Below are 11150 nucleotides of genomic sequence, written 5' to 3'. Positions count from 1 at the left end.
ACCCATGGAGGACAACTGCTTTAGCACTTCAGTCTGTCAAAAGATTATTAGCATGTAATTTTCTCAGCTCGATGGCATAGCACGATATGAATGATTAAGTCATGAGTCATGGCACACCTCTGAGTCGCGAAAACCCTTTTCGTCTTCCTTTCTCAAGGATTTAGCAGCAGAGACACCACCTGCGGCTTGCTCAACTAAACTATCACTGTTGGTGATAGCACAAACAAGAATGAAGCATTTAGCTAAAGATTAGTCGAGGCATCCATGCATCGGGTGTCAACTCAAAGATCATACCTGTCGAAGTAGCAATATCTCAGTGCATCAGCTAAGATCTTCCCCAAATCAGTTTTCATGGTGCAATTCATCCCTTTGAATAACAGAGGCAAGTTCTTGATTCTTAGATAGGAACCTGTGCTCATGGTTCATATGAGGAAGACCAAAAAGGATGGTAGTGATCATGGTGATGCTTACCCACAAGAAATATGGATGTTCCTTTCAGATCATTCAAAATCTCAGCTGCCTTCTTCTGCATCCACATTATTACTAATCATTATGTATTAATGACAACTACATAAGTATTAATCTTTTTGAAACAAAAATGCCTCACCTTTACAGCTAGTGATGTTTCCTGTGCAGCTACAGACATATTGGCTCCTGAGAGAAAATTAAATAGGCATGAGCTCCATCCCTTATTGTTTACAGAAAATTGAGGAAGACAAATAGCATCATTTAAGCTACTCACTCCCAAAATCCAGCAAGGGAAATACCTCCTATCATTTCATAAAAAGTAGGTCTTGAACGAACAAAATCACATATTCCGATACCTAACTACAAAATTAACATAAAAAATCCCAACTTGATACGACTTCCAACACCAAATCGGCATGACATGGCAATAAACTTCATCAAGATGCCAACTTTCTCGGTGGTCGAGTTGCGAAATGACCAAAATCAGGCTTAACACAGTAAAGAGGCTTTTCCGACAATCATGATTGTGATAAAGAGAACTAAAACTGGAAACAAGAACGAATTTTGGGGAGGAGAAATCTCACCGGAGAAACCATAGGCGCGTGTGCTCCTCCTGCTCCTACTCCGTGGTTCTCGAATCGCAGCTGGGGAGGCTAGGAAGACGGAAGGTTTCGCCACGGAGCTAGAGGGGATCCGCGCGGGGCTCGAAGGAAGAACGCGATTTGGCGGAGGGAAGAGGGTAGAAACGGCGAGAGATGCCGCGGCTCTTGTCGCCATGCCCAAGAGGAATTCCCCTCTCAGTTCCGGTTTCAGGTCGCCTCCAAGAGTCCATGCTTCTTGAAACGAGATCGTGACACGTGTTCAAACACGAATCGTGCGAAGCAGGATAAAACCTGTATCCGTATCAGCATCCGCCACCACATTTTATGCATATAATTAGAAGAATATATAAATGCGAATCAAATATGCATCCCAAACAAATTTGAGTCAGTAGATATGAAAATTTTTAATCAAATAATTTCTTATATTAATATTTAAGTTTGATTAAAATTTTAAATAAAATCATAAGAAATTTTTTTTAGTATCAATTTATAAAAATAAGGATAAATTTAAATCATAGATGAATTTAAATCATAAGTCATAATTATCAAATATAGAATAATTTGATTTTTATACTTAAAAGATTAAATATGAAAACTATGTATTTATTAAGATAATTAATGAAAAAATAAAGAGAAAAAATTTTGTATCAGATTTTTATTGACTAAGAAAAACTCTATGATAGAGTTTCTAAAATTTTATTATGATAATATATATATATATATATATATATATATAATGTAGTTATTAGTGTTAGAACTATAATGAGTATGTTAAATGAATTTTCTATTAATATAGAAAATTATACCAAAAATTTATATTAAGTTTTTTTTTATCTTTTTTATATCGATAATAAATAGATTTATTAGTTATTTACATGATAAAATTTTCTAATGTTATCATCTTGATAGAGATAAGACGAAAGAAAATCAATTAGGATGATATGATGCTAGAAGACCTCTCGATATAATAATTGATGATAATGACATACGAAAACATAGAAAAAAATCTAAAAAGATCTTAATAAAAAATATAAATAAAAAATTAAATATTTTGAACCTAGCTAAACATAAACATATGATCATTTATAAACCTTAATGATTAGTTAGGATTTATGATTTTATTATTATTATTGTATTAATATTTGAGTCTGCTCACACATATGCAAGCGAGCAGATAATGTTTAAGACTTTAAAATTTGATGTAATTATGAAACGAGTGGTGGAGTGTAAGTATCATTTCGCTGATACTTAAATCTTGAAGACTTAACTTGACACCAAAACTTTCTATATGTTTTATCATTCCATTGATTCATGATGATCATGAAGCCAACCCACCTTTGATGTAGAAATTTCTCAGGTCACATGATTTTCCAATTAAACCTATCTAAGAAATTATCATTTTCTGAAACAACCTCAACTGGCTTGTACTGGTTGGTTCTCTATGCTTTCAATTTCCGAGAGGCGACGCATTTCGAGGAAGGGGATGAGGACAGGACGACGGTCGATCTTGACCTTAGGATCTGGAGTTCCCCTCCCATGTGTGAGAGCCGGAGGAGGAACCCCCGATCGACGTCTACTATTTCTTGGAACCAAAGATTTCACAGGTTGTGATGAAGGCCGAAACTTAAATCAGAGGGATCGAAAGACGCACCATCACAAGCAATCCTTCCTTCGACTGATGCTCCAGAGGAGACCATCGGCACAGAGGGGCGAGCGGAAGAGGTCGACGGGTCGATCTTGGCCATGGGATCCACAGTTCTCTCTCCCTCTCTCTCACATCGGAGGACTGGGATCGGCGAGGTTTCCGATGCTCGATCTGATTCGCTTCTCTCCTCCGAAAGAACAAATCGCCAATAAAGGAACAGGGCCCGAATGCGATTCAGATATATAACGGCTCGTAGGGTCTGAGGTGTACAGATCGAATTGGGAAATCGAATCAAATCGGAACCAAACCTGAGCTGAACTAATTCAAAACCGGTTTGATATATATATATATATATATATATATATATATATATATATATATATATATATATATATATATATATATATATATATATATATCAAATTTATTTATATTTATAAATTAATTAATCGATTAATCGAATCTAATTAATTGATTTTGAATCAATTCGATTAGGTAGATGGTTTCCATTTAGACTATCTTACTTTAATCGAAAAATGATTTGGCTTGATTCACCTTGAGAGATTCGACTCCCAATCTATATATTCATCGGTATTTAATCAAGTATCTTCGTTATATCATGAAAATAATGAAACTGTTCATGATACAGAACATTTACTCGTTGATTTAAATGTGATTTTTCATCATAAATAACATAGTAATAATTATTTTAGTGCTATTGTTAAATCAAGATTAGTAGGGTAAACCTGAACTATTTAAAGAGATGTGAAGGGGAAGAGCGCAATTAGAGTCAACATAATTGGAGGGATATGTGTGCTTTATCATAAATAATTTATGGCTAATATGGCATCTTCAATTGGAACTGAGATGAGTTAACTGTCGACCTATTGATAGTCTAAACTTTATACGACATGATATAAACGCAGATAACTTTTTCTTTTTTTGGTATTTCACAATTATCTTCCTCCTAAACAAATTCGATTTGACTTTACATATTTGATATGCAAAGCATGTCATGTACTCATATAACCCACAGGGCAATGGCCACACACACACAACAAATACAAAAACAATAGCGAAATCAAGTGAAACATTCATATCCATTGCATATGACATGAAGCACGTTACTTCAAAAATCAATCACAATACATAGTATAGTTATTTTTTTTGGGACCAGAAAGCACCCATGTGAGTTCCAAACTAACAAGACAACCAAATCTCCGATAAAAGTAAAACCGATAAGAAAAGGGAAAGAAAAAAAGAATAACAGAGTTCCCGACGAGAACCATTGTCGGGTGTTACCAGAGCTTGCTATCTTTCCTTTCTTAGAAAATCACTAGGTCTATTTGGCGCATTGGTTGCATAAATCTGAACAAATATGGATGTACCCACTGACAAGATTACATCCCAATCAAACTTGAAAGAAACAAAACCTGCTTGAACTAAACTCAGAATTCCAAACCTCCACACAAGAACCTTTATTTTGAATCTTCTGAATCTGAATATTTTCTTCTTCTTTTTCCAAACAACTCCACGGTTAGCTCTATAAAATTAACTAACCCATATAATTTACGAGATATGTAAAACACAAAGTCATGCATCTGAGTTGCAATTTGTTCACCTATCAGAGTCTTGGACCTCAATATGTGTCAACTTATGTCGCAATTCCTGCAACAAATATTAAATATCAGAAGAGAAAAATAATAATAAAGGAACAGTTCTTATCGTATAAAACTCTAAAAGAAAACTGCAGCTCCATGAGAACATGTTTGTCAGGAAACATATGCACATCAAAACTTTACCAACATATATTGCAACACATAAGGATAGATAAGAAAGAGGGGGCAACACAATGTGACTTATTACCCAGACAATATATGGAAGCAGAATAGAGTCTATTTTATAAATCACCTTCAGGGAAAAGACAGCCTCCTCTATCAGTTGCATATTAGCTGTTTGTTTCTAGTTGTACCTATATAAGCGTCTTGAAGCTTTTACATTTGTTGAAAACCGTGTCCATATGTAATCAATGGCATATAGCTTCCTAAAACTAAGATGATTAGTTCATGGTTCTGGTGTTGAGCAAACCTTCTACCTAATTTACTTGGTGCATCACTAGAGTTCAGAGTGTTGCATCTGAGATCCACACAAACTGCAACACAACTGAATCATATGATGAAATATAACAATAAACTCTCAACAAGCAGAAGCAAAACAGAGTTATCCTTACAACTGGATCATATGGTCTTATCGATCTGATTTTAACATGGACAGCTTCTATTATTTATATTAGAAAATGAAAAGTACTAGAACATATGAAGAAACTGAAAACATAATGTTCAAGCAAGTCAATATCTGACTTGGTGGAATCACGAAACAAACCAATTCACCAAATTTGGGTTTATCTTAACAACCGTAAATGCCTGTAGACACAAGTTCCTGTGAGCATAATTCCAGGTTAATGTTGGCAAGGGCTTGTCTTAAACAATAAAGGATTTTACTGAAAAAATACATGTGTGATTACATTTTAATGACATGCTTGATCTGCTAAAAATATTCAGCCATTCAGGTAAGATTTTGTTGCCTTCGCTGCTTATTTCTCCATTGGGTTGTAATAGAGGCTACATGAAACTGTTAGTGATAAACAAATTTTCCCAGGTACTGATAGGAACCCTCAGTCCCATTCCACCATGATTACAAGAGTTAACAGGACCTTTAGTACAACAATTAGTAGAGCCATATTTCTAGGATTCATTGCTATTTATAAAATATTTCTTTTGGGATTTGGGAGGCAGAATTCTTAATGTTTGCAAGGGTTTGTATTAAAATATAACGTTATTTTGCTGAAATATGTGCAATCACATTTTAATGACATGTTTGATCTGCTAAAAAGATTCAGGTGAAGATGTTGGCTTCCATTTATAGACAACAGAGAATGTGGGTACCATAGATGTAGGGCACCAATATGATGAGTACCATGCCAAATACTATCATGTTTTATTTTGAATCGAGTAGAATTGTGTTGGATGTGATGTGATGGTGAACAATATGGTGTTATCTTTGACAATTCTAAAGATGGAAATTAGGCATTCTATCACAAACTTGTTTTAGAAACTCTATAATTGATCGCCTTTAAAGAGCCCTTCTTTGTATCCAACTGTCTACCAGTGAGTTGGGGTGTGATAACCATGTGGAATAAGAGATTTACTGAGTTTAGGAAACACTAGTCCTTGTTAAGGATTTAAATGCTAGGACCCTTTGTCACACAAATATCAGAGGATTTTTCATTGTGCTGATTAATATGGCCTTTGTATATGACAAGTTCAGACTGATCATATACTATTGTAAATACATAATGTCTTTTGCTTGAACGACTGAAATTCATATAGTCATATTTGGTGTTAATTTTAGATCCAATTGGGTGGATGTTGGACTTGCACTTGATCCAGGAGGTGATGATGGTCTAATTTTTAATTAGTATGAGTCATGGTTGGGTCGGCATAACAAGGGCAGTATGACAACCAGGACAAGGACAATAGAAGTTCCTGTGTAGTGTTGGATAACTAAATTCAAATGATCACACTCCTGCGATATCTAGCTGAAACCCTCTCATAGTTGCAGAAAGCTCAGATGTGGAGAAGGTACTGTACATCTTGTATGCACTTGAATACTGTGTATGACTGGTTGAAATAAAAAAGATGATGCATGAGAAAGATTCTAAGACATACCTGAGATACGTCCATCTTTCAAGAAAGCATTTTTATGAAAGATTGACTCCGTTCAAATGCACAAAAAAAACCAACGTAAAACAAAATTTGGTCTTAGCCTTTTTGCCACTGAGAGAAGATTAGGAAGGTCCTATGTAACCAAGTAGCATTTCCATTGATACCATGCAATTATATAGTGAACAGTTTGAAAAGTGAAGATAACACTATGTTGAGAGGGAATCGTATATGAGAAATTCTGTTGAGTAAAGTGCCAAGACAAGCGGAACTCAGCATTCAGGACCTCAAAGACCATCAAGAAAGCTCAGAGTTTTGATGGCGCTCCAGCTCTCCAAGGCAAAGAACAACATCAAGATCATGTCAAGTGTACTAGGTGCAGTACAGGACTTCTTGTGAATGAATTAAATGGTTTTCTAATGCTTTGTTCAAACTTCAAATTGTGTCAGCAGGACTACGAATATATAGTTTGCAACTATAAAACCAACCACTGGATGACTAATATTTCAGCCAGTGCAACCATTCTTACTTATAAAGGAAACTCTGTTATACGGCCAATCCATACAGTGCCATGAGCCACTGCTTCATACAAAAAGAGAGGGAGGTTAAAGAATCAAGGTGGATTGTATGTGTTGACAGGATCGACACCCAGGAAGCCAAATGTAGTAATGAGAGGTATTTTTCAGTAGTATCTAGGATCAGCATATGCTCTGATTTAATAGATCCTACAGTTTTCTGTTCATCTACATAAGTTCGGCAGTATAAATTATCTTCTACAATTGGAACTGAGTTCTCTCAACGCATCTGTTAGATATGTAGCTATTACCAACAATGTTGTAATACTTATTTTATCAATTAGAGGAGTTAGCAGATTTTTCCTTCACGGGCATAAACAACTCATCATAATCTCATGAAAGGATTTCTTGAAATTTTAGCACGCCATCATAGGTAGCTGAAGCAAACAGGTATCATTCAGTGATCTATATGTATTGTGGTGCTTATTAAAAATAAACCAAGTGAGGCTCAATGCTGAATTTGTGACATGACACCAGTTCTTTAATATCTAGCAAACAATGTATGGTTATTAATGAAGATTTGATATGTGCATATGCAAACACACCCAGCATATATGAAGTATTGAAATAGTAGGCAGCAACATCTTTTACCAACATCACAATTAAGAGAAAGAATATGAACTTTATATATGGAATTTCACTACATAGTTAAAACCTAAAGTTGAAAATTTGAAAAGTTAATTACATAACTCAGTGGTCTTGAAGATCCACAAGATGCGTGAAATAGTTCATTCATAATGACACCTAAATCTGGTTCATACATGTTTCATATCTATCGTCATGATCATGCTCTATTTTGTTTCTCAAGGGGGAAACAAGAAATACGTATATAATCAAATTGATTAAAGTTAAATAAACTGCTTACCTCTATTTGGTTGTCTATTGGTAGCATTATAATCACCCACATAACCAGCAGAGCCCTTGCCTATGATATCTGAAGGTACGGTGCCAAGCCCATAACCAAACGAGCCAGTGCCCCCAAGTTCAGAAGATGATGATCGCCAAGTAGGGTCTCCATAAACTGAACTTCCACCATACAGCTCCGCATAGGATCCTTCAAATCCACCACTTGATGGAGAAAGGGAAGTTTTCACTACACTAGGACCAGTGCTCCTTCCAAAACTGCCACCACCGAGATCGAAGTTATTGTCACCACCTCCAAAGTTAAGATTCCCACTAGTGTAGCTTGAAGTGCCTCCCCCAACCTGAGCTGATATAGGAGTAGCACTGCCCCAGTTTATGGTACTATTGCCAAAGCCTCCGAGGCTCCCATTCCCTGAGGCCATATAGCCATTGGAACTTGCAGAATTAGTACCATAGTTAAGATCTCCACCACTCCATGCATTACGAGTCACTGAGCTAAATCCCGAACTAGCATTTGCACTACCCCCACCGTAACCGATGGGACTACTGTACCTCGTGGAGTTGGCACTGTAATATGGGCTCAAACCACGTCCATAACCAATATTGTTGCTAAAACTTGAATTTCCTCCAAAGCTTGGGATCAAACTAGGTTCAAAATTCATCCCCATTCCAAAACCAGGACCAAATGAAGTGAAGCCGTTCCTTGCACTAATGGGACCTAACCTACCGTCCATCCTCATCCCATAGCCACTAATCAAACTTGGATTGTATCCCTGAGTATATCCATTAAGAAAGCTGTTTGCCCTATTCAGACCATAGTTATATCCTGGACTAGGGGAGCGAATATTGGGTCCCGGGGATAGTTCTTTGGGAACAGCCCTCTTGACCTCAACCATCTTACCATTCAGCTCATGAAAGCTTTTAAATAGTACCCTGTCCACAGCATCCTCAGAGTCATATGTGATGAAACCAAATCCCCGAGGCCTCTGGGTGTTGTGATCATACATCACAACAACATCAGTGATTGTTCCAAATTGATCAAAGTACTTCTTGAAATCACTCTCCGTTAGGGTAGATGGCAGGCCTCCCACAAATATCTTCTTGGTGCGACCACCTGGACCAGGAGAACCATGGATGCTGCTGTTGTTTCTATTAAGGATCTGCTGGTCATCTCTGGGAACAGCTTTCTTTGCCTCAACCTGAGAATTCGATCGCCAGTTTAACAAGTTCATTAGTGAGTTGCTGATCATCAGAATCACAAAAGAAAAAATGTTGCTGATTATCAAGAATTCTCAGAATTCAAAATCCATGAACTTGTATCCACAAATGCATAATTGTAATTTGCATAAAGTGCAATGCATGAAGCATATGGAATTACAAGGATGCCTAAATACATTCAAGTGGGGAAAAGAATAGAGAAGGTAGAAGACAAACGGTTAGACCTTTACCATTCGGCCATCAATCAAGTGCTTTTCCATGACAACTCGCTCCGCGACGGCCGGGTCTGCAAACACAATGAACCCAAAACCACGAGCACGGCCGGTGGTGCGGTCCTTCATAATCACAGCCTCCACCACCTCACCGTAGTTTCTAAAGTACTCCCGCAGGCGGTCCTCATTTGTGTCCCAGGAAATCCCACCAATGAACAGCTTCCCAAGATCCGACTGCATTCTCTTTTCTGCAAATTAAACATCTTTAAGTTCCCGTTGTCACGATCATCATCGGATGAAGCACAATACCAACAATTAAGGACAGGTATGCACAATAACTAATAGGAGATAAAGTTCCACCGATTTGATGGAACATATAAAAGAATTCAACTTTAAAGGGTGAGTTGTTGATTCGAATTAGATCTGATCGATCTCGAGAAGCAATTCCAGGACTTCCATCTACTCTCCCAACAGATTAGACAGCTTAGGCGAGAAGAAAAGACGCCAGACGTTAGCCATGACGCCAGATCTGACGGGAAAAGAAGACCCGGCCGTGGAGCTCGCCGTCGATGCCCAGCCAAATCGGGCAAGCCGAAACAGAATACAACAGCACAGCGAATGGATCCAAGCCGAACGGAAAGAATCAGAGGATCGGATTCGCGGTCTGCGACCGGCGCAAAAACAAAACCCAAGAAGAAATCAAAAGAAACAACGCATCTACGGAGGGGCTCACCGATCCGAAGCGCCGGCGTCAGATGCGACGGGGGAGAAGAGAGATCGGAGGCGTTGCCAAGATCTGGAAGGCGGAATCAGAGGATCCTCAGCATCATCATCAACAACCACAACCACAACAATAACAACGACATAAAGAGAACAAAAGCCTCCTACCCTCTCCTTCTCTCCGTATCGTTCTCTTCCTCTCCTTTCGATCGATGAACGAACGAATAAATTAAGGACTATTCTTTAGCTTTAGCGATTCCTTTTCCTTCCTCCAATTCCGCCCGCCTCACGGAACAAAGGGAGATGGAGCGAACCGGAAGAAATGGGGGGTGGTCTTTACATCAAACACATACCTGGCTATCTAAAGGAGAGGAAAAGAGGAGGGGGAAGAAGATCGCATCGGCAATATATAAATAGGTGGCGAGGCGGAACGGGTAAGGGTGGGTGTGGATGGTGGGGGTGTGCGTCGGCCTCTCTCGGCTGGCATGTGGTGTGTAAGAAATGGAAAGCAAAGCGAGCGGGTGGTAAGACTGCTCTCTCTGCGTTGGATTTCTTATTATTTATACCATTAAATTATACGTGAAAATGACACCCGTCGCAGCTACCTCCGTATTTACAACACGACTTATACAACTAAGCAGAATTACATCCATCCTTCTCATCAATTCTTCTTAATCTAAGTTAATTTACATCCGCTAATTGTGATTTAAGTGCCCCAGTAACGGATGAATGTGGGTCATTTTACAGATCCTTTCTTCACGTAAGTAATGCAAGTTGGTGGGTGCATTACTAACTTTGTTATCTTGGCATTGTACAGTCCCTCGTTCATGAATCTAAATCGGAATTATTCACTCTTTTTGCACCAAAATTATTAATATTGCCTGATGCTGGTGACAATTAACTGTGCCGCTACTCCATGATGGAAATGCATGTATCTAACTATGATTGAACCGTTCATTGCAATTACTTTGCCACCTTCATGAATCCAAATAAGGCACAAAAGCATTTCCATTATTTGTAGACACAATTATATTAGCCCGTCACGTTTATCACATACGTTTCATAATTCTTTTGAAACAATCATAATATATAATTATAAAAAATAATCTCTGTATAATAGATTA

General features: G+C 37.8%; 2 protein-coding genes across 3 annotated transcripts in view; both read right to left on the bottom strand.

Annotated features, from left to right (window-relative positions):
• LOC135614666 (probable inactive shikimate kinase like 1, chloroplastic) overlaps positions 1–2910 on the bottom strand; it is a 3920-nt gene extending 1010 nt beyond the window's left edge. Inside the window, exons 1-7 of one of the 2 annotated variants that reach the window (XM_065112266.1) lie at positions 2722–2910; positions 1053–1361; positions 608–654; positions 472–526; positions 295–367; positions 118–205; positions 1–33 (exon numbers count right to left, since the gene is read on the bottom strand). The exon at positions 1–33 is cut by the window's left edge and continues 50 nt beyond it. In XM_065112266.1, coding sequence (XP_064968338.1) covers positions 1–33; positions 118–205; positions 295–367; positions 472–526; positions 608–654; positions 1053–1245 — 489 coding nt within the window. In that variant the 5' untranslated portion in view covers positions 1246–1361; positions 2722–2910. The remainder of the gene's footprint in view (positions 34–117; positions 206–294; positions 368–471; positions 527–607; positions 655–1052; positions 1362–2721) is intronic. The other variant, XM_065112267.1, reaches the window with a different exon arrangement.
• An 886-nt stretch (positions 2911–3796) lies between these two features.
• Positions 3797–10514, bottom strand: LOC103987508 (heterogeneous nuclear ribonucleoprotein 1). Its single transcript, XM_009405834.3, has 5 exons — positions 10195–10514; positions 10040–10102; positions 9325–9554; positions 7878–9075; positions 3797–4383 (listed from the first exon to the last, which is right to left on the bottom strand). Exons 3-5 carry the CDS (start codon positions 9544–9546, stop codon positions 4370–4372), a joined length of 1434 nt encoding a protein of 477 aa, XP_009404109.2. The 5' UTR covers positions 9547–9554; positions 10040–10102; positions 10195–10514; the 3' UTR covers positions 3797–4369.
• Between the last annotated feature and the right edge of the window lie 636 nt (positions 10515–11150).

Source organism: Musa acuminata, chromosome BXJ2-6, assembly GCF_036884655.1.
Source record: "Musa acuminata AAA Group cultivar baxijiao chromosome BXJ2-6, Cavendish_Baxijiao_AAA, whole genome shotgun sequence".
Lineage (NCBI taxonomy): Eukaryota > Viridiplantae > Streptophyta > Magnoliopsida > Zingiberales > Musaceae > Musa > Musa acuminata.
This window is presented reverse-complemented; position numbering and strand designations above follow the sequence as displayed.